The sequence below is a fragment of the Canis lupus genome, chromosome 25 (genome assembly GCF_011100685.1).
Source record: "Canis lupus familiaris isolate Mischka breed German Shepherd chromosome 25, alternate assembly UU_Cfam_GSD_1.0, whole genome shotgun sequence".
Taxonomy (NCBI): Eukaryota; Metazoa; Chordata; class Mammalia; order Carnivora; family Canidae; genus Canis; species Canis lupus.
Window position 1 is genome coordinate 9,102,924 of NC_049246.1, and position 23,948 is coordinate 9,126,871.

Consider the following 23,948-nt stretch of genomic DNA (forward strand, 5'->3'; position numbering starts at 1 on the left):
TTCTATGTCAGGGTGTTGCTTTATGCAGGCCACAGTTAACAGTATTCAGATCTAGGGGGGAGGTATTTTTAATATGAGTTTATTTTAAGGAACTCTGAGGGATCACAACGCCCTCAGGGTCACAGGGCTGGGTGTGTAGTGAGAGGGTGGGGAGGCAGGGCCTGGAGAAGGGAGGCAGGGCTGAGGTTGAAGGGGAGAACACAATGTCATTTTATAACCAAGTCACTGGAAGGTAAGTCAATTCTTCTCCATCACCAGAAAAATGGGAGTCTAAGATAATAGAAGTGGTTAGAAAATCATTTTTTCTTTCTTTCTCTTTAGGCATCTGACATTGTGCTAAACGCTATACATGGGTGACCCCATTTATGATCTTTATTACTACAGGAAGGGTAGGTACTCCTGTGATCACCACTATCGAGGGGGACACTGACTGCAGCCCTCCTGCAGGATCACTGGGCTAGAAAATGACAGGGGTAGGATCAGGTCCCATGTGCCCCCCTGCTCATGGCACTGTCTCTGCAGCTGCCTGCCATGCTGAGGGACATGGGTCACCTTGACGTTCCTCCACTGATGCCTGGTATACAGGCTCAATGAGGAAGCTTGCACCCCCTAATGACTTGTTCTTGTCTACAAATCCTCACTTACCAGTGCACAAGAAGACTACTCCCCATGTTCCACTCTTCTTCCGTCTTCAACACTTACCAACGAAAATGACATAGTCTTTTAGAATCAGCCAAAATGCATTTGAACCTCAATTCTGGCATTGTTTCCAAAAAGTTATTTAAGTTTTTAAGCTCTAAGCTTCAGTTTCTTCATTGGTAAATGGGGCCAATGAGTTGCTTAGTAACCCCAAAGAAGGACTCTTTAGTGGCCACCAACAGAAGTTTCCCGGGCTTTGTGTATGGGAGATCAATTTTGAACGGGTTCTTAAATTATCCTCAAAGGGAATTAGCCATCCCCTGTCTTGCGCTCATGTACTTTACTAGGTCAGTGGCACTTTGGGTTGGAGAGAAAAAGAAAACTTACCCTGGCAGATAAGGATTCCAGACTCGAATGATTCGGCCCATTCCACCTGTCAGCAGCAGGTTCCTTCTCTTACAGAATGAAAATGCCTTGACTCCTTTGTAGATGTGAAAAACAGTTTGATCACATCCTGCCCGCCTTTGGGGTAAACCAAGGAATGCTTGTTTTCTTCTTGCCTCGACATCTTTTCTAACACCCCTTACCTCTTTCATCTTTTGCTTGACATTTGTTGTTTCCATAGTGCACCCTAAAAATATTTACAGAAAAACAAAACACGACTTATTAATATGATCAGTAAATTTTCTGACAAGTTGCTGATTTTTAAAGGTCTTGGTCTTGTTTTCAGCAAGGTCTACTTTTTTCTTCCTCTTTCTGGCCCCTGGTGTTACACCATGGAGTGCGAAGGATTAAAACTGTGTCTGTAAGAACAGCAAGATTCATTTCCCCTCCTTTTTTAGAAGAAGGCAAGAAGGGTCACCCAGGGAAGGAGGAAATGGAAGAAGGCCAAATCATTCTGAAGAACCTAGCAAATTTCTACTGAGAACCAGCACTGTGCCAGGGTCTCCCTATACATAATTTTGTTTGAATCACCGAAAAACTCAGTGAGAGAAGCAACTTTATCTCCATGGGACAGATAGGAAAATTTACACTATAGGGGTTAGGAACTTGTCATTAAGAAGACAATGAAACCGTATCTCAAACTGTGAATCAGAGCTCATGGAACTGACCTATCAGTTTCATCCACCAACCAGCCAACTTTCTCCTATAATTATTTTGACATATATATTTAGTCAAATGACTATTTTGCTTATGAATCTACTGAACAGTAAAATGACAATAGGAGCAACATACTGAAACAATCAAAGGCCTTCCTGTAGGTGTCAGACATGAGTCTCACCAGAAGATCATGAAGGAAATCCCCATCTAGCTTACTCTGATCTCCAATCTCAGCTGTGTCCACGGTGGCTGAAGGGCCCTGTATGAAGCAGGTGGAAGAATATTTCATCTTCCAGCCTCCCCCTGCCCCTATGCCCAAATAAGAATTCTCTTTCGTGATTTGTGACGTCAGCAATTACTTGAGGGATGATTGGTTTTGTCTGGATGTCCTATGTGTTACATATCTACTGGTAAGAAGTTACCAGTTCAACTGTTTCCCAGGAACAAAGAGAAGAATTTGTTCTTTGGGGAAGCTGGACCAAAGCCAGTGCATGCTTCTTCTCAGACGGGTGTGCTTCTTCAATCCAGTAGACTCTCCTCAAGTGGGACTCTGATGCAGATCTGCTAAGTTTCAGGAGAAGTGGGAAATATCTATTTTCATTGGAAACTTCCAGAATTTTAAAAGTTAGTGCACAGCTTCAAAACATATTTTAAATCTGTCTGTGGCTGCTTGTCCCACTGCTGCCTCTGGAGACCTCTGGTTTGGGAGCATGTTGCTGTAGGGGAGGACAGGAAGGTGTCTGGGAAGGGAAACGGGGCTGTCATCTTTCCACTTCTTCTGAGCCTTTTTTCCTCAGAGTCATCTGGCTATTGAATTCCATTTCTGAATGACTGGGGTATGTGATTTCCACCTTATCTGGGGCTACAGCCCAAGTGCTGGGACAATTTATTGATGGTATGCTGAGGTAACAACCCTGCTGTCCACAGTTTCTCTGAGCAGTGGTGAAGGGCTGGCTTGGGTAGGGTAGCTGGCTAGTCCCCCTGGCCCTGTCCTTCCCTTCCTCCTCTGGTATGCAGCAGGAAGGTAAACAGCCTTGAACCCAGGGCTCTTTCATCTGCTAGACAGAGGGGAAGGGAGGATAAGCGCTGAGTGCAGATAATTACTTCAGACGGCAGAGTGAACCCGCGTATCTGTGTGAGCACTTGAAGTATCAAAGCAATGCAGCAAACCCTCCTCAAACACCAGTTTGACACTTTCACCCTTCTTGTTATGAGCAAAGATCTGAAACTTCTAAGCAGGTGTGTCACTTTATTTTTATTTTTTTAAGTAGAGGGAGAGCAGCCAGTTCATTTGCATGATCTCTTGCAGTTCTCTTCCAACAGAGCCAGACAGAGATACATGTTTAAATGGTTGTCATGGAAACCAGAGAGCCTAGCTCTCCCCCAAGGTCTGAAGGGAGGATGATGAAAAGTTTAAAGCAATCACCATGGAAACCTAGAGCAGATTCAAGGCAGGTTCAGATCCCCAGCACTCTAACTAACAAGCAGACAAGTCTTCAGGTGCTGGAGTCATACAGGATGGTAGATTATGTAGCTGCTAGCACCAGAGCTGACCCAGGAGCCACATCCACAGTTATGGGCTCCCAGCATCCCCTTGGATTGGCAGTGAGGTGGATGCGTTTCCCCAAAGCTCAGACTTTCACTCTTCCTCTTTTGAGGTGGAGCTTGGAGCCTCTCCTGCCCATCCTTCCTTTTATCTTATTCCCCCCGCCCATCAGTTTCCTCAGTGTGGCAGGAGCCCACAGATCTGTAGTAATAAATGGAGCCCTGCCCACGTCTGCAGACGTAAGACTTTCAAGGCCCAGCCTCGGTTTCTCCATGGTCTCTACCAAGATGTATCTCCCTTTCATGTTCACTAATAACCAAAATGAAGTCAAAGATTCCTGTCTTCTATGACCTTGAGTAAACAAATACACTTGAAAGCACTTCCTATACTTCAGAGCCCTTTCTGTAACTCCCATTTAGGGGTGGGGAACTGGTGCTATAGCACCCTGTGGAGGAGTGTGTGTGTGTGTGTGTGTGTGTGTGTGTGTGTGTGTGTGAATACATGGAGACCTGACTGAAGCAGTGATATATGTGTAGGACACTGTGAGAACATGCTTGCGGGGCAGTAGATGGGGAGATGGAAAGAGGATATAGCATAGGAGGAAAATACTTGTCACCACAGAATTCTACTTTTCCTGGAAGGCAATGCTTCAGGAGACCACTTGGAAAGAGAGACGTATGTAGTTTGAATTCTGACCACAAAGAAGTTCATTCAATAAATGTTTATTGAGCACCTATTTTGTACCAGGCACTAGTCCCAGTACTTGGGACACAACACTGAGCAAAACAGAAACCTCTACTTTTGTGGGGCTCACCTTCTGATGGGGGGGGGGCAGACCATAAACAGCAAGCAAGAGATAAATAATATAGTCTATTAGAAGGTGACTGGATTTATGGATGTAGAGAAGGGTAGAATAAGGTAAGGAAGATTAGGGGCTGGGTTGTTCCAGAATATGTATGAAAAAAACTGGGCAAGGAGGACCTCACCAAGAAGCGACAGCTGAGCAAAGACTTCAAGGAAATGAGGGAGTGAACGATGCAGACAGACATTTGCAGGGAGAACCTCCCAAGCAGAGAGAGGATCCGGTGAAAAGATCATATATTCCAGAAGATTGGTGTGAGTGGGATGGAGTAGGTGAGGGAGAGAAGTAGAAAACTGGGCCAGAGATATAAGGGCTAGGTTGACACACAGGGCCCTAGAGGACTTTGGTTTTTACTGTGAAGGAGATGGGAGTCCAAAGGAGGATGTGGATGGATCTGACTTCTAGTTTTCCAGGCTCTTCCTAGCTGCTGTGTGGAAAAGAGACCATAGGGATGGGATGGAAACATGGAGAATTGCAAGGCTCCTGTAATCCAGGAGAGAAAAGAGAGTGATTCCAACTAGATGGTAGTAGGGGTGGAGCTGGGGCAAAATGGCCAGATCCTGGGTGCAGTATGAAGACAAAGCCCACGGGCTTGGTGTGGGCTGTGGAAGAGATGGCCAAGGGTGACTAGTAGGTTTTGGCTGGAGCAACTGGAAGGATAGACTTAGAACCAACCTAGCTGGGGAGGATGGTGTGAGGGAGAAGACATGGGTCCAGGTTTGGATTTAATTTTGATGTCTATGGTGATGTTCTATGTTAGTTGGAAATGCCAGACTTGAAGTTTGGGGGCAGAGCTGGCCTGCACACATGAATTTGGGAACAGACAGTAATGGTGCTGGAGGGGGTCACCGAGGGGCTGATGGAGATGGAAGCGAAGAAGAGCATGGATAGAAGTCTGGAGCTCCAGCAGCAAGTCATGGAGTCATGTAGGAATATGGGAGGAAGGCAGAGAAGGAGCAATGCGATGAGCAGGGTGGAGAGAACCAAGAGAGGCTGGAGGCCAGAGCCCAGTGAGAGAAGTGCAGGAGGGGAGCTGAAGTTACCTGTTGCTTCAGGTGTGGAGAGGCCAGTGGGATGAGCATCCACCCTGCATTTAGCAGCACACAGGGCCCCGGTGGCCCTGACGGCCCCTGACAAGAGTGAGTTGGGAGGTGTGACAGGGACAAAGTGGGTCATAGACTGGGAAGTGAGGCACTGGAAGGAGCAACTGCAGGTAGCTCTTTCCAGGAGTCTGGCTGCAAAGTCTCTCTGAGTCCCAGTATTCTCAGCACCACACCCGAGAAACTACAGAGCTGGTAACTGGGGTGGGGACGGTGCTGACTTTTCTTATCACAGACTTGTCTAGACTTAATAGCGGTTCTGAGTATGAGCAACTTTAGTGGTTCTTGCTTTCTGGAACGTGAGACAGAAGAAGGGATGGTCAGGAGACTCGTGGCAAAATTAGGGATCAGGGCATGTGAGCTGGATGGATCCTCACAGCTCATGTCTAGCATTTTATTGAACTAGAAATGGGGGCCTGAGGTCACAGCTCTGTTAGTTGCAGATATTTCATTTGTTGGAATTATCATCACCTTCTTCTTTCAGCCTTCCTAACAGGCTCTCACCTTCTCTTTTTCTTCCTACAGCTCCACCCCTAGATTTTAAGGGCCTGTTTGGAACTCACCAAGCAGTATATATATAATGAATAAAATATTTAACACTTTTTTAAACCTCTCAGAAGTCACCCACCCACATGACAACAGCCATTTCTTTCATGATGCCTTTCAGCCTAACTGTGCCTGATCATTTCTGAGATTTGGAAAGGCTGAAATGCTAGGGTTTTTTTGTTTCCTACTTCCCTTTAGAATTTTGTTCCAGTTGCCATCGAACATCATGGAAAATCAGTAATGAGTCATGCCTGAGATCTCAGCCTCCTATGAAATACCACCTTGCTTCCCCGAGGCCCTTTCCACCTCTGATTCACAGCCTTCGAGCTTACGTTGTCTTTCAAGGAAATCTTCCTTTATACATTTCTGATTCACTGACATTTAAATCACCAAAGCATTAGGAAAAGATGTGCAGTGGTTATGAAGTTTCTTGGGAATTTTCATTAGACATTCTTGAAACTGGGAAATTGTGGTTTTCTGGAATGATAATGGATATGAATCCTAAGAATCTAAAATTCAGCCTTCAGAAACTGAAGCAGCTCGAAATTCAGTGTTTATGCAGACAGAAGCAATGAATCCAGAATGAAGGTCTCTGAGTTCCAGCCCTGGCTCTGTAAGTAACAGAGCTGTGACCTCAGGAAACAAAACAAAACAAAAAACTCTAGGATTTCAGCCTTTCCAAATCTCAGAAATACTCAGGTGCAGCTAGCCAGGCGCACCTGGCTGGGCAGTAGACACGAGTGTCTATGTCTGGGCTCTTCACTGATTCCTTTCTCAGGCTGCTGCTGTCAGGTACACAAAAGCGGTCAAAGATGGCTTTTATTGGCTACACTTTCTTACTATGTGAAGATGAATTATAACATTTCTTTTTCTCTGCAGTCAAGACATTTATTCTGCTCCAGGATCAGAATCTTCCTTTTGAAACCAGGCTGTCCTAAAACAAGTCCCAGGACCCGAGGGGCAAACTTTTCCAGCCCAACTCTACAGGATTTCAGGTGGATTCGTGGCCTTAGGGTAAGAAAAAACAGATTTGCATCCCAATTCCCTCTTCCAGCTAAGTGACCCAATGGGCAAATTTTAGCTTAGGTGTCCTCACTGGTAAAATGGGATATGTGCACAATTCATACCTCACCTGGCTATCATGAATATCAAACAAGAAATGTAACGAATGTGAGTGGTTCTTGCCCTTGGCAGCAAATTAAAGCCACTGTAAAGAGTCCAAATAATGCAGAAGTCTGGGCCATACCTCCTTGAACAGTAGTTTTAAATCTTTAGAATCACTGGGGGAGCTTTTAAAGGTGTCGATGCCCAGGCTTTATCCCAGACCAGTCAGGTCAGAATATCTGAGTATAAGACCCATGTATCTAGCTTTTATTAAGTCCGCAGATGATTCCAATAGGCAGTGAAGACTGAGAACCACCAATGAATGTGAAAGTTCTTACAAATTAGTAAACACTAAACACATGGAAGGAATCACTGTTAGAATAAACTTGAAAATTAAATATGGTGATAGTGATGCTGAATAATTGGATGGGGCTTTCCAACATACTCTCAAGGGCTTCACAAAATAAGTATAAAGTTTAATGAAGTAAATATGAGGAATTGAGATCTTCAAAGGGCAAATTATTAGAAAAAACTATAAAAATATTAGTATAACACAAAAAAAGAGAAAATATTGTTATTGTGACTAAAGGATGCTTCTTGGACTTGACATGTACATAAGTCACCTTCAGTTCTTTTTCAAGTGTAGACTGATTCCATTGTTCCAAGGGGGGCCTGGGACCCTGGAATTCTAGTGCACACACAGGGGATGCCATTGCTGTGCATTCAAGGATTACAAGCACCAGCCTGGACAACCCGGATTCCAGTCCTTGGTCTTCCATTTCTGAGTTGTGTGACTCAGTGCAGTCATCACTCTTCACTTTTTTTTTTTTTTTTTTTTTTTTAGCAAACCTCCTCTCTCCACTCTTACTTCTGAAAGCACACCTCTTCATACATCATGTGGTTGGACAGACACTGCCAGGTTCTTACTGCCCCTGCCTTTCCTGGGTCATTTGGCTTGCAATTGTCCCAAAGATGGGCCAACATGCTCTATTGGGAATCTTCTCAGGAGCAGCTGGACTGGGGACCCAGAGTGGCAGCCAGTCTGTTGGTGGCAAAGTGGCATGACAGATGGGCTCTTCACCCTCTGAGGGATCCACTGTGCAGAAGAGAAAAAGAGAGAGACAGTCGGAGCAGCATCTGAGCCTCTGCTACCAGGATTTCCCAACACTGGGTTGCACTTCTGCCCTTCTCATGTCATCCAAGAAATTCTCCTTTTGCTTTCCCATTTGAATTACATTTCTTTTAATATTGAAAAAAAAAAAAAAAAGCCTTGAATGATACCTCAGGACAAGTTCTATGCTTCGCTTTACTCATCTGTAAGATGACACTAACGGTGGGACCTAAACCATAAGGTTGTTTTGGAGATTAAAATAATACAATGAAGGGACTTAGTACAGTGTCTGATACTAGTGTTTAGGGCCAGAGATTGCATCTACTTCTGACCATGAGCTGGTATCCAGGGAGTGATCCATTTAAAAGGATCTTGGTTCAAATCTAGACCAGTCCTTCACCCAGTACCAGGATGTCTGCCCTCCATCTGGTCCAGACAAAGTGATTCCCACGTGAGCGGCACAGACTTGTTCTGCCACATTCCCTACTTCATGGACCCAGGGTCAGCCTTGCCAAGCCCATACCCAGACTAGCTATGCATTGGAGGATGTAAGAGTGAGGGATGGATTAAGATCTGGGTTCTCCCTCAGCCTTTCTCTGAATGCATTTGGTCAAAGTCCAGCTTCCAAAAAATGCAAAGGTCTTCAGGTTCTGGGTCTTTCTGTTGCCATCACAGAAAATGTTATTTCCAGTGTGCCTTTTGAATTGTAGATATTCCTCATTCTCACTTCACGCAAATGCCCCAAGATTGCAGTCCTATGTTGACATTACTGTATATTTAATATCTTGTAACACATTAGAGGTGCTCAAATGGTGTAGCCTGAGGTTGCCTGAAGTGGATTTTGCTCTTATTTCAAATCAACAAATATCGATCAAGCTCTCAGTATTTGTGAAGCCCTGATAGGAGTGCCCTCCCTCACTCTGCCTCTCCAACAGCATAGTGTGAGGCTTATAAAGCTAAAGGCAAACCGAACAGTGGAGGTTGTCACATTTTGAGCTGCAGAGTGTGGGATGCCTGTTGCAATGCAGAAATTACAAAGGTGGGAGACATCCAAGGATCTGGCACACAGAGAACATTACGAACGTAAGGGGAGTGAAAGCAGTACCTATTACTAGAGCAGTGGGCTCATGGTTGGAGCTTGAAATGACGGCTTTGATGGAATCATAGTAGTTCAGCTAGAAATGACAAAAAAAGACAAAATGCTAATTAATATGAAGATCACACACCAGGTCAAGAAAGAATTTGTAACAATACCTAAAGCATTCTCTTGACACCCATTTTGAGAAAGAGAAAGGAACAACTTCCTCAGAGGATAGGCATATTTTTAAAAACCCACTTTTGCAAGTGGGCAGACATGTGTAGGTGGCCTGGCGGAGTGAGCGTGTGGGGGTTCTCTCTCCTTGACGCTCGCTCAAGGCTAACACCAGAACAACAATTCCTGGGTATCCTGTCTGGCAGACTGTGCTGAAGTTTATACTATGTATTTTAGATATTTCTGAGAAAATCGGAATGCTGCCTACATAGCTGCAGGGGTTTCACAGAGAAAACAGCATATCCTTCACTATAAATCATATTTAAATTGGACACTATGCTGAGTATCATACTGGGAAGGGTAAAAGACTCTCTTCCCCTGTCTTTAAAAATCAAGAGCCAGGCTCTGAAGCAGCAGATGTGCCAGGATTAGGGAACCAGGATCTTCGGGCTGGTGCCAGGGCTGGTCTCAGGTTCGAGGAACAGGGGTTGGTGGGATTTGAGGAGTTTTTCTGATCTTGGAACACTTCCTCCCTGGAGGAAGTCCTTATTAAGAATATAAAACATGTGGGATCCCTGGGTGGCGCGGCGGTTTAGCGCCTGCCTTTGGCCCGGGGCGCGGTCCTGGAGACCCGGGATCGAATCCCACGTCGGGCTCCCGGTGCAGGGAGCCTGCTTCTCCCTCCTCCTGTGTCTCTGCCTCTCTCTCTCTCTCTCTCTCTCTCTGTGAGACTATCATTAAAAAAAAAAAAAAAATTGAAGAATATAAAACATGTAAAATGGATAAGGCCATAGTAGTGTTAAAAGAGCAACATATTAGCTACAAGAAATGATTGGTTTCTCTTTTAGACCTTCCAGGCACTATGCTAGGTTCAGAGGGGCATGCCCAGATGATAACCCTTAGTTCTAACCCTCAAGGAGGGCAGAAACCAGAGAACCAGAGACACAGGAAGACAAAGAGTAAGCCTGTGGGGCAGGGGCGGGGGTGGGGTGGGGTGGGTGGGGTTGGGAGAGGAGACAGGGTTTCTGGAGCTTGAGGCCTGATCCAGCAGAGCAGGATCCAGTGCCCTGAGCAACCTCAAAACTGTCTCTGTGTTTTCTCTATTGAAATGGGCTCCCTCAAGCTGGCTCATGTGGCAGACTTCCAAATGGGGACTCCAGGAACACACCCCTGGGGTGATGGGGAATTCTCTGGTATAGCCCCTCTCTGTTAGCCCCCTTTTTACATGGCCAATGCCAATGCCCGGCTTTGTTTACCACCCCCCCCCCCCAACCCCACCTCTCCTTGTGTGGTCATCCCTTGGATGGCACTGACTCTAGATTTTAGTATTGTTCTTTTCACCTTCCAAGGCAATGAGGGCTGGCAATTCAGTGGGACAAAATGTCCAAGTAGAAGAAGCCAGGCACAAAAGGCCACATAATATATGATTTTATTTACATGACATGGAGAGAAAAGGCAAATCAATAGATATAGAAAGTAGATTAGTGGTTGCCTGGCACTGGGGGTGGGAATGATGATTAACTCTACATGGTTAACAGAGGTCTTATTGGGGTAATGGAAATGTTCTTAAACTGCATTACAGTGATAATTGAATAACCCAGTAAACTTATCAACAATCATTAATTGTACACTCAAGATGCATAAATTTATGATATGCAGCTACCTCAGAAAAGTTTAAGAAAGTAAGGGTCTTGTAACCAATCACCTTTGAAAAATAATAGGTATTACATACGGCAATTTTACATGTGGCTGTTTAGTTGGATTGTTTTGTTTTTATATTCTTACTTGATTCTCATTTCCTTTCTACTCCAGAATTGGTATTTTATTTTCTTCTTCTTGTGTTTGAAACTTGGTCAGTGTTCATCTTTTAGACAAATGCTATGTTCTTGGTCCAATTTTTCTTCCCCTTGAATTTTCCTTTTCACTTAGCAAATAAATTTGGTTGTTTTCCTAGTTTTCCTTTCACCCACTAATATTTTCTTTTCTTGCCTTAAGCCCGATGTGTTTAGGAATAGACAAAAGATGTTGGCAGGAGTCTCTCCTCCCCTACCTGGTGTTCTATCAACCCTGAAAACCCTTCTCTCTCTAATCCTCAGGAAGTGTCCACTCTGTATTGGGTTTCTGTGCTGCCTTAACATAAAGAACACTATCTTGCTTGCTTTTGTGTTTAAGAAACACTAATTTAGCTTCTCAGAGCCAGTAAAATTTCAGGGAAAGGACTCTCAGGTCTAAAGTCATATTACTGGCCCTAAACAAAAAGAGAAAGGGAATCACACCTATTGTCTTCAGATCCAAATGATGATGAATGGGAACCCCAAAACAAGCATGCCAGGAGTTCAAACTGATCAGTCTCACTAGCTTCTAGAAACTAGATGTTTATCATTCTTTGTCCTATTCTGGGTATTTCATGCAACATTTATTTTTATTTGTTTTCAGCTTAGTTAATAAAGTTACCTTGGGAATAGTGGTCACTCATTAAACAATATATATATGCTGTTTGGCTGATATACCTGGAGAGATACATCAGTCTGGCAGATCCCAATTTACTTTCATTTAAACATTTCTTTCTTTTCTTTTCCCCTTCCCTCCCTCCCTCCCTCTCTTTTCTTTTCTTTTCTTTTTCTCTTTCTTTCTTTCTTTCTTTCTTCTTTCTTTGTTCTTTCTTTTTCTTTTCTATTTCCTTCCTTTATTTTTTCCTTTGTTTTACCTGAGTAATCCAGTCTCCATGCACTTTCCAGCGAATATAGTTTACATTTGGAGAGGTCACAGCGTTATTAATGTTAATGTTTGGCATGTTCTCAATTTTGGGCAGCTTCTTCCACGTTCTAAGGAGAAAGATAAAAATCTCAATTGGATATGAATGAATTCCCTCCCACATCCTGTTTATTCCAACCAGGAGCCTTTTCTCAGATTATCCTTCCGGTCAGGAATTCCCTCCCAACCTCTGAGGCCTCACTAATTCCTTGATGGGCTCTTCTCTGATTGTGCTAGACCATTTGATCCCTTCCTTTTCTGGACTCCAGGATATGCTTGATGTGTACTGCTTTTGTTTTCTCACTCAGACATGTACAACCAGAAGGCTTTCAGGGCCCCCACAAGGCCCAGTAGAGAATAAGGATTCAACTAATATTGACTATCTAAGGACTCTGAGTATCCTGAAGTCAAATGGGAAGAACTTGGAAATGGCATCAGTGACCACACAGAGTTATAAAAGCTCTTTAATTATTGAGCAATTCACATGAATGTTCTGGGAGACAGACTGTCCTTCCACAGCTGAAGCAGGAGCAAAACATTTGAAAGAAAACCAGAGGAATGCTTCACTGTGGAGGACTCATGTCTGCCCAACAGGTATTCTCATACCTCTTGTCTGCTAACAAAACCAAGGCACAGATCCCTTGATATCAGAGATGTCCTATGACTCAGTTCTGGCCAATTTGGATAAGGTAAAATCATCAAGGGACTCTGGGAAAATATTTTGCTTCTTCAGAAAATGTGAAAATAGTGTGAGAGCAGTCTCTCTCTTCTTCTCTCTCTCTGTCTCTGTCTCTCTGTCTCTCTGTCTCTCTGTCTCTCTCTCTCCCTCTCTAATTTTTCCTCTTCCCTGGCTGGCATTCTTTCTGTTTTTAAACACAGTCAATATGTGAGATGATGTCTAGAGCTATGACAGCCATTGTGAGACTATGAGGCACAGGTTGAAGGACAAAAAGCCAACCTACTAAAGATGGTGAAGGGACATAATAGAGACTGAAGGCTCTTCATGACACCACTGATAAGCTAAAGCAATGCAGCAACCACCTATATCCTGACATTTTTGTTAATGAAAGAAAGATAAATTCCTTTATCTTTTGCTATTTTATCCTGCTATTTAAAAATAGCAAACACTTAACTTTTTACTATGTGTCAACTACTCTTCCAAGCACATTATACATATTAACCTATTTACTCCTCAGCATAAACCTATGAGATAGGCACTATTAGTGTTCCTTTTTTTTTTTTTTAAGATTTTATTTATTTATTCATGAGAGACAGAGACAGAGAGAGAGTGAGGCAGAGACACAGGCAGAGGGAGAAGCAGGATCCATGCAGGGAGCCCGATGTGGCACTCGATCCCAGGACTCAATCCCGGGACTCCAGGATCACGCCCTAGGGCAAAGGCAGGTGCTAAACTCTGAGCCACCCAGGGATCTCCTATTGTTCTTTTTTTTAAAAGATAAGGAATGTGAGGCCCAGAAAGGTTAGATAACTTGCCAGAATTCACAAGTAGAAGAGTCAGGATTCAGACCCAAGCAGCCTGGATTGCAGCTTAAAGCATTCTTAGTAGCTAGACTAACTGTACACAAGAGTCTATAATTGATGCTTGGGTGGTTCAGCAAGTCACAGAATTATGGACTGTTTTAGAGCTGCAAGGGATCCTTTGAGATGACCTTGAAAATATTTGAGTTAGATCTAACCTGGAACGGTGATCTCTGACTCACTGAAACCTGTAAGTAAGTCATTTTTATATATACCACCAGCAACCATAGGAGTGCACTGGCTTCCCCAAAAGCAGTCCCAATATTGGATTTTTTTTCCCATAGTAATTAGGTTTTTTCCCCCACTGTATTAGTTATATCATAATAAAGTTCTCTTAGTCTGCACTTTCTATTTTTTATTTTTTAAATTGATCTTACTCTGTATTTTTTCATTGCTATCATGGCAGTTTATTTTTTCATTTAAATTGTTCATTACTTTTGACTACTTGTAAGTATTAAATTTGTATGCTTCAAGCCATTCAAAAATTATTCCTTGAGACTCTTCTGTGAGTAATGATTCTATCAGACTGATAAGAGACCGTCTAAATTGGTGATCACTCCTCACTTCCTCTCAGTTTGGTTATAGCTTTTGCCGTGCTATCTCACATCATAAGGGGTGAGGGAGAGTCTGTGCAAAGACTCACGTCTCCAAATTCCTTTTCAGGTTACCTCACCTCTTACACATGCCTCTCCAACCATCTTTGCCTGATGAAGCCCTTTATTGCTGAGTTTTCTCAAATGTTCCACCCAAGGCCCTTCATCTCCTACCAACCTAAGCCAAAGAGTACAGAAAGTTATTAATTGAGTAGAGCTCATTTCCCAAACTTCAGAACTCAGGACCCATTATTTGTCTTGTTTCTACTTTCAGATTATGGCACCTCAGAAACCAATGCTGGCTACCTGACAACCTCCATTGTTACCTGTGGAGCTGTTCTTTTAAGATTTATTTTATGGTCTAAATTGATTTGGCTTCCATAACAATACCCTCAATGAATCTGATCTCACTGGTAAAATGGAACTTTTTTCTTTAAAAGCAGTTTTCAAGAAGCGGTTTAAAATGTCTGGTATTGTTACTTTATGAAGTACCTATTCTTCAACAATAGAGCAAATAACAAGTACATCTCCTCAGGCTGCACTCTCCTTTGTGGTACTTTGAGAATCCCTCAACTCACTTTTTCTGTCAATTAACCTCTCATTTAAATTTCTCTCTCGAATAAAAACTTTTCTGACCTCCTTCCATTAACCTCTTCTTCATAATACCATTCACCATCTGTTACTTTTCTCTAGATACATTTAATTTCTTGGAAGGAATTTTCATGACAGTAATGGGGCAGAAGAGAAAAACTGGCCAAGTTTACAGACTTAGTGAGATTAAGGAGATGATGATGGTGCTCAGGACTCAAAGGTGACTGATTTTAAACATGCATTCATATTTCAAGAGAAAAAACTCTAGAAAACACCCTTAAATTCTGCTGGGAAACATGCAGTCTCTCGTGCTGAATTACCTGATGGGGACAAAGTCTCTAAAACAAGGAATAAGTACTTGATTGTAATTTATATTCCATTCTCATAATAGTTTCTGTTTGATCCATCAATATTTTTTTAATTCAGACAAGATTCATAATCTGTTGTTTTTTTTTTTTTAATCTCCACCAGGCATAAAGCAGATAGATTTCCTGGGTTACCTATGACAAAAGCTGTTCTTGTCTGAAGATATCTACAGGAGAAAATTAAATCATCTTTCTTGTATCAGTTTTTCATCCATTCTGAAGAACCCTCTCCACATTTCTGGCTTGATGAGTTTGAGTATGTTTGTATCGGGAGCCAGTTGTTCACGTTGAACTTTATCTTTCAGTTTGTCAAAAAAAAAAAAAAAAAAATCTAGCACTATCCAAGCACCAGGATTAATTTCCAAGAACACAGAGATTGGAGGGAGGCTGTCAAGGCATCTGGAACCTCAAGTTCCCAGCCCCCCACCCAGGACCCCTTAAGAAGCAGTGTAGGGCTCTCTATGGTTACCCATGAGAACCCTTCCCACACTTCAGAAGCTCCATGGCTATGGAAGACCAGTGTCACTTGGGACTCGGGTTCTCTGGTTCCCAGCAGGTATACTGAGAAATTTTTTCACTGTGCGTGTATGTGTGTGTGTATGTGTGTGCGTGCCTGTGTGTTAGGGGAGATGGCTCATCCATTATAGGGCAAAGCTCTAACAGATTCATTCCTTTTCACCTAGATGCAAGTGAAGAATACAATCAATTGTCCTACTGTGACTTGAGAGAACCAAAACTTCCTGCAATTATTATTACCAGTACTGTTTCTTTTTCATTCTTCTCCCAAAGGTGTCCTTGTATTATATCTTTTGAGCAAATGAGCGAACACCTCTAGTCAAAGGGAAATGAATAGTACCAGGTGAATCCCACCCTGTGGGGAGGTTTTATTGACGTGCCACTGGACTCTGTTCTCCCTGTGCCATGTTCAACAGTCTCCTCTGTACTGCTAAATTTATTGACTGCACAAAGCTAAGAAAAAGAATATACTGGATGTCAATGTCAGCATTTAATATTATTTTAACCAAATAGATTTATCTATTGTAAAAAAAAATCAATAAAATGAAATTTAGCAAGAATGAAGGCTCTGCATTTAGGTTCAAAACATCAATTTATAAGAAAGGATGAGGAATACATGGCTTGAATGTGGGAAGTAATGTGCCAGTAAGTAAAGGTTTGGTGGGCCATATGGTGCCTTATGGTGTCCAGTCCTGAGTATTCCAGACAGTGTCTGGAAGAGAGGTTTCATGACAAGATATCTTGAAATGAGGTCATATGAAAGACAGCTGAGAAAACTAGAAACGTTTGTCTGGAAGAAGAGAAAACAATAGTCATCTTCAAAAACTTGAAAAAGTGCATTTGGGGGAATTTTTTTTTCTTTTCCTTTAAAAATTATTTTTATTTCTATCTGAGCTACATGTACTTGCTTAAAGAGTATAATAATTCTGCACATTTGAAAAGCTTGACTCTTCTCCCCATTTCCATCCCCAAGGGTCTCCACACTCTCTCCTTTTAGATGATTATTTGATATCTATTCCATGTCTTTAAATAACATGGCTGTATTGCTTCTTTTGGTTTCTCAGACTGGAGTATTATCTTTTGACTCTCTATTTTCATTTGCTTAGACTTCTGAGTACTTAGCATTTTTTACCCATTATCTCAATCTCCTCTCAAGACAACCAGCCCTGTGAGACATTCATTTCATTGGCTTCATCTTCTGATTTGCTCTGGCTGCCCTGAGCCTGATTCACAGCTATCATGTTGGGCCCTCTTTTTATTGTCATCAGGGGGATGCCATTTGCTCCTCTTCTTCGTACCTCCTGTTTGCTGTCTCCTCTTGTTCCTCCTCTTTTCAGTTTTCTCCCTCATTTTATAAAGAAAATCTTTTTAGCGCTTTTCTAAAAGTGTACATATATGGGAAGTACATTTTGAAACACTGCATCTTTGAAAATGACTTTGTTCTACTCCCACATTTCAGTAATAGTTTATCTGGGTGTATATTTCAACACTGGAGATAATTTTCCTTCAAGTTTTTTTTTTTTTAAGATTTTATTTTTAAGTAATCTTTATACCCAACATGGGGCTCAAACTCACAACCCTAAGATTGAGAGTCACATGCTCTACTGACGGAGTCAGCCAGGTGCCCCTCCTTCAGATTTTTGAAGAGATTGCTCCATTGCCTTCTAGCTTCCAGTATTGCTGGGTGAACTCCAAATCCATTGTGAGTATTAATACTATGTATGATGAACTGAATTTTTCCTCCTCTCAACACTTCTAGAATCTTCTCTCTGCTCAATGTTTTGGGAAGTGATCTCAAACCATTTATTTGATTATTTTCTTCCCTTTCTTTTCTCTTTTTTGTATGCCCAGTACTTGGATATTGTACTTTCTGGACTGGTCCTATGGTTTTCTTATCTTTTCTCTTTTATTTCTTTTCTTTTTTTTTTTTTTTTTTTTTTTTTTTTTTTTTGTCTTTTTGTTCTATGTCTTGGGGAAAATATTATCTTCTAACGATTCTATTGAGTTAAAAAATGTTTGTCACAATTTTAAATTCGAAGAACTTTTTATTTCCCGAATTTTCTTCTATAATGGCATCTTCCTGTTTAATGGATTTTATCTCGTCTTCCCAGAGATAATAATGACATTGGATTGCTTTTTCCTGCCTAAAAGGTGAAGGTATGGCATCAATGATTTAGCCAGTAGGGCTGCCAATTCTGGGGCCTGTGGGGGAGGGGGTTCTGCCTTGTAAAATGGTTCTTTGGCTCTCAGCTTTTCCCACAGCTGACCTAAGGATTTAGTTTTTTGGGGTTTCCTAAAAAACTTACCATGTGTTTATCTGTCTTCCAAACTCCACATTTTTGCTGCTGCTGTTTCTATTTACCTTATCCTTGTGAGGCTGTACCTTCAGAGGAAAAAAAAAATCCCCTTCCTGTTGTTACGATGAATTTTGTTTAGGCGGGAATAAAAATAGAGGCATGTGTTCAACCTATCCTGTTTCCTGGAAGGGTGGAAAGTCTATTTGGAGTCATACAAGGGTTTGCCTTCTAACATTTAGAAATAATCCATATTTTGGGGGGCTGCCTTGAGAAAGAAGCTCCTTTTTCCTGCAAAGGCCAAGCCAATTTGAAATGTCTACCTCTCAGGGATGTGGTTGAAAGGCTTCTAATTCCACTGGCTTGGTCACAAATTAGATAAGGTGCCTACCTGAGACCTCACTCAGAATCCTTCACATCTCTTATTTAAACCTTCTGATTACATTACAGTTATTCTAGGCTTAGAATAATATTCAAATGTTCAAATCTGAGAAAATGTGCTATTGTTTTGTTTCATTTCCATACAGTCTACAGTGTACTTTTGTGAGGGATGGCCTTGGTGAGGAAGTGACACTTTGAGGGAGAGTTTGCTCCTTTGGGTTCTGTCCCCCAAGGATTACAAAGGATGAGAAATATGTCTCTAGCCACCATCTGGGAGTTGCTTCCTCTGCCTTTCTGAAGCAATAGTTGGGGAAGGAGTCTGCTTCCAGCTTGACACATACAACCAACATGTTACAATATTTCTCATGATGAGAAGACCCTGAGGCCCAACCTGGGCAATGATAACACTAGAAAAACAGATGAACTAGGAAATGCATATGTATTGCAAAAAGACTCCTCATGTTTTAAAAGGGTTCTCCTCAATCTTTTGCCAAATAGAAATTAATCCTTTCAGCTGAATGATGCATCTGACAGATGCTGGTAGGGAAAGCTAAATATTAAGGAACATAAGATTATAGTGTGAACCACTGCTAATTGAATAGCATGTCAAGAAAATAATGCACGACTGAAATTGTATTTGGTCAATGGACAAATAAGAGGCCACTTATCAAGATTCCTCTTATATTTAACTTTCCACTCACACAGCCGTCACATGCAGTTGATGAGCATATACGCTCACAAGTAGTTACCTGAGCACACTCCTTCAGCCATCCCTTCAACAACTAAGAAGTTAATGTTTTATAACTAGTTTTTAAGCATTTTCTAATGCTTAACTAATTTTAAACTGAAAATAAAATCCTTTGAATTCAAGATCTGATGAAGAGCCAGCAACCACCCATCCATGCATCTGTCTATCATCCATGCATCCATTTAATGTCCACTAAGGACTCAGAAATAAATTACTACCCTCTAGGAGTTCCCAATTTAGTAAGAAAGACAGATTGTGGACAGAACAATTTGTCTCAGAGCTATAATCCCAATCATTGAAGTATGCATGAACTGCTCTGGGATGCATGGTATGGAGAAGAGAGGCTTCCTTGAGGAAAAGGGGCTTAGTGAAGTCTCAGAAGGACACTGTGGTTGAGGCAGAGGAAGCCATCTACACAGCCTCATGGCATGATGAGAGGAGAGAAGAAGATGCTTATTAAAAACCCAGCAGCTTTAGAACATCGAGGCCATTGGGAGTGTGAAAGTACCAGGAAGTGATGAATAAATAAGCAGGGCCCCAATCCTGAAATATTTTGTGGGCCACACTGACACGTTCAGATTTTATCTGAAGACGAAGGAAAAGTCGCTGATGGATTTTCCACAGAACGGAGATATCGCCATCTCTCAGTCTCCTCTGCCTCTCCCTGGTATGAGTCACCATCATCAACACAGTGATTTTTCAACACAGAAGTCAGAACATATCCCCCACTGCTTAAAACCCTCCCATGGCTCCATCCTGCTACAAGGCCTCAAGTAACTTCCCTTAATTCTGACCTCATGCTCTCTATTCCCTGCACCTATTCTGCTCCAGCCACACTGGCACACTTGCTGTGCGAGCTTAGAGTACTTCTCTGGTTATTCTATTTGCAAGGAATGTTCTTCCCTGCCAATATCCCGTGGTTCACTCCCTCACCTCCTTTGAGCAAATACCAGCCTTTCAGTGAGGACTACCCTGGCTACCCTATTTTAGCCCATACTCAGGCACACACACACACACAAATGCACACACGCACCCACACACACACATGCGTGCATGCATGCATACATGCCCTCAACACTGTTGATATCCTGTGCCCTGCTGTTTTTTTTTTCCTTTTATCCACAGGGCCTTCAAAGATATCATATAATTTATTATTTTTATTGCTTTCTTCTTCCCACTAGACTCTTGACTAGGTATCTAGCAGACATTTTTGTTGTATTCACTATCATGTCCCAAGCAACTAGGATGAAGACTGGAACACAACAGACGCTCAATAATGCTTGTTAAATGAGTGGAAGATTAGACTTGCTGTTTTACAAAAAGACACCCAATAAAAATATGGGAAATGATCTGTGGGGATCTGATGTTGAAGGCTGAGGAGGTGGGTGAGGAATTTGTCGCTGTGATGGTAATGATAGGTTGGATGCAGGAAGTGGCTGAGGGGAGAGAAAGGAGGGCACAGGTGATAATTGCTAAGGAGAGAGAATTTTCAGGACTTGGTGACCAATTATTTGAATGTAGGGCTGAGTGGGATGACTAGCCTGGAGTGGGCACCTAGTGATACCATTCGCAGAGGCAGAAGAAGAGAGAAGAGACGCTGTCGGTGAATGGCAAAGACATCATGAGCTGAGTTTCAGACATGCCGTCCTTCAGTTCTCTGTGGGACAGGTGAATGGATGCTTACTGTCTCTATGTATTATGGCGTACATATGGGCTTTATGGCTTCTCTCCCCTCTGTACAGCCCTGATGCAAACATATAATTTTTGCCAAAATCAAAATAACTGATGATAATAATTTATTGTCTTCCCCATGGTCTTTATCTGAGGCTTTAAAAACAACCTCTGTATGAGGCACACCCAAGCTCCTTTCTCATTTCCCCATTGTCCATTTTCACATTGACACTCAGAGGTTAAGTTTTGAATCCCTACACACCCGACACCCTCTAACTTTCCCTGAAATTATCGTGTCTTTAGCTAGTTTACTTGAGACAGGAGCAAATTCACTGTAATCCATTCTTCAGGGAAACCACTAGTGTTTTTTTTTTTTTTTTTTTTTTTTAATGGCAGCAAGGCTCTGGCTTCTCTCCAGTTCCTCAAAGCAGTAACCTCCTCTCATGATAAAACTGTACCCACTTGCTAGAAACTCAACAACTTTGTTCTTCTCTTTCTTCATAGCTCCCAGATGGCCACCAGCTGGTCTGGGCTATTTCTTGCATTCTAATCCCTTTATCCATCCTCCTGGTTTTCTTTTTGATCTCCATGTTTTACCCCTCCTTCTTCCAACAGCTACCATACTATTATACCCCTCTTTGGAAGCACCTATTTTCTAAGAGAATGTGAGGATTTTTTGGAGCATTACATCTTTTTTTTTCCTTTTGTATTATAAGGAAAACCAGCTGCAGGGCCATGTGGGAAGAAAAGCTATCCCTGAGAGGAAGACAACAACCTCCTGCATGAAAGGGGTCAGAACAGACTTTGTTCCCTGAGAAGGCTATAGGGGGAACAAATGCATCCAGCACAATCCAGAAGCCACAGCACAGTCTTCCAGCTGCGCTCGGCACTCTTCATGGGCACAGCAAGATGTCTGGTCCCCATCCTGGCTTTCTAACCAGCCGGCCAGGGTGATGGAAAAATGCACCATTTGATCTCATTTGAGTGCTCTTCTGTTCTAATCTTCCATGACCATAGAGTGGTGCACCCTATCCCCAGTTGTCTGCAATATAGAACTTTTATTGATTTACAAGATTATAGCTAGAAGACTGTCTGAAATGACAAATCAAGGAATTGAAGCTAAGGTGTCTGTATGTCTGTGTCTTCAGCTGTGTTTGTTAGGCCCCTGAGGGTCTGTGTTACACGTGTTGGAGGGAGAGTTTCTGTGAGGTCTTAGCAAAAGCCTCTGCAGGTGATGAGTCTCTGTGTGAGTCTGTCTGTGTGTGTGGTATGGCCTATCCAAGGAGAGGTATGGACATATTTGCACATCTGGCTTGTGTCTATCTCTGTGTGCACACAAGGACCTGTGAGGGGCAACTACGTGTGTGTGACTGTGTGTGTGTGTGTGTGTGTGTGTGTGTGTGTATGTGTACAGGACCTGTGTGTGTGGCTGCACACGGGATCTATGTGGGGTGGTAACTGTGTGCAGTGCATCTGGATCTCTAGATGGTGTTTGGAAGTGACTGTGTCATGCCTGTGTGTGTGTCAGAGGGTAATGTGCAGTGTTCTGGAGGGGGTAGCTGTGACTGTCTGGGTGGGAGTTTGAGGGGTAAAATCAGGAGATACATTTGGCTGACTGTTGCAAGGAAATCTGTGGAAGATGTGTGGAGGGGTGTGTGCAGGAGTTTGGAGGGTATATTTTGAGATGTTTGTGAAGGATGTTGGGATATTAGTAAAAGTGTCTATGTGGTGTCAGTGGGGTGTGGAGGGGTTGTAGGGTGTGTGAGAGTGCCTGCAAAGTATCTATAGGGCATTTATGGGGGTGAATGTGTGAATGTAGGAGTGTGTAGGGCTGTTCTACTCTGGAGTATGTAGGGGTGTTTGTAGGGCATTTGTGAAGAGTCTGTACATTTGCCTTTGCGGATATTTGGGATGTCAGTGGGCAAGTTTCTGTGAAGGTGTGGCTGGGTGTGGGGGTGTCTGTAGATCCATGTGCCTCTCTCCATGGGTACATTTATCTGTGGAGATATGGTACATGAAGACAAAATGACCTCAGAAAATGCCCACAGCAGCACACCTTGCCTTGCTTTCGTACCTCATTGTCCCCAGAGTGTGACTGGGACAGGCCCGGTTCCCTGGCCAACAGCAAGTAGCTCCCTCCTTGGGATCCCTAGCCACCAACAGTGATTTGCTGGTGCCTCTTCTGCACACTGCTGGCCAGTATACCACACTGAGGGCATGATATGACTGGGGTATCACCTCTCTCCCATGAGGTGGACAGAGCTGTACTGTCCTGACCCCATTCCTAGGGCACCCACTAATGTACCAAGGGATGCCTCCGCTGATAAAAGCACAAACTCGTCATCTCCAGGACTAACTGGAGAGACAGCAGAGGGAGCATGTCCAGCACCCTTTCTACCAGTAAGCTTTCAAAAATGGTGCAAAAGAGCAGGAGACACTTGGATTTCAATCTGCTTTTCTCCAAAGGGAGAAAATGAGATGTCCTATAGAAATTGTGCTTTTCGGTTTATTCAGCCAGCTTAAAATTAACCAATGATACATCCATTCAGAGGACTTGTGCATCTCCTCATCAAGAGGCCATTGTTGGCAAAGCGGTATTTATGTTTAACGTGTGCAGCATTGGTGTTAAGCATTAACAATTAAGTCCCTTGAGTATCTCCATGATATGGCTTGTACTTGCTCCCAGGTTTGCAAATGGGAGAAGCAAAGCGGAAGGAAATCACAGTCCTATCTAAGCCCCTGCATGGCCCTGACTCCAGAGCTGCTAGCAAGGGACTCACAGGGCCCTCCTCTGGTCACTCCAGCTATGGGGGCGGTGACATTCCCGGAGTGAACTCAGAGGGCCCAAGCAAAAGCAAAAGCTCCCAGGGAGACAGGTGAATGGGCTTATTCACACAGAGGTCCTGGGCAGTACACCTGTGCTTACCATGAGGGGCGTTAAATGCCCTCTAAGTAGAGCTCTGAGTCGCCACCAGAGTGATGGTAGCCAGCTATTTCTTCTGTCTGAAGAAAAATATTTTATTCATTTCAAAGCCCAAAGCCAGGGGTGTTCATTCCTGATGTACCCCTTCTTATTCATTTCAGATAAAACTTCTCCAGTTTCCAGGAAGCACCACAGGTGGCCATTCCGTCTCCACTCTGTTCTGCTGACACAATGAGGGCTTTGTTGGTCCCTTGGCAGGTGCTGGGACGCCACCTGAGCCCCATTCCCAGGACGCCCCGTGTGCTGCCTCCC

At 42.9% G+C, this 23,948-nt stretch overlaps 1 protein-coding gene and 1 long non-coding RNA gene across 5 annotated transcripts in view; one reads left to right on the forward strand and one right to left on the reverse strand.

Annotated features, from left to right (window-relative positions):
• The window catches only part of LOC119865901 (WD repeat-containing protein 49-like), a 34,774-nt gene extending 32,725 nt beyond the window's left edge, over positions 1–2,049 (reverse strand). The window contains exons 1-3 of one of the 2 annotated variants that reach the window (XR_005378389.1): positions 1,876–2,043; positions 1,227–1,270; positions 1,027–1,120 (exon numbers count right to left, since the gene is read on the reverse strand). Coding sequence is in view for 1 of the 2 variants with exons in the window: in XM_038573341.1 (XP_038429269.1) it covers positions 1,027–1,120; positions 1,227–1,270; positions 1,922–1,947 (164 nt within the window). In the remaining variant the exon portion in view is untranslated. Of the gene's footprint in view, positions 1–1,026; positions 1,121–1,226; positions 1,271–1,875 lie in introns of both variants that reach the window. The other variant, XM_038573341.1, reaches the window with a different exon arrangement.
• Positions 2,050–2,163: 114 nt separating this feature from the next.
• Positions 2,164–23,948, forward strand: LOC111092427. Of its 3 annotated transcripts, none has more exons than XR_005378183.1 (3): positions 2,164–2,364; positions 6,674–6,808; positions 23,798–23,948. It is a non-coding gene; the product is annotated as an uncharacterized LOC111092427 (long non-coding RNA). The 3 variants fall into 3 exon arrangements; XR_005378185.1 differs by lacking the exon at positions 23,798–23,948 and adding an exon at positions 14,422–14,894; XR_005378184.1 differs by lacking the exon at positions 23,798–23,948 and adding an exon at positions 7,743–8,083.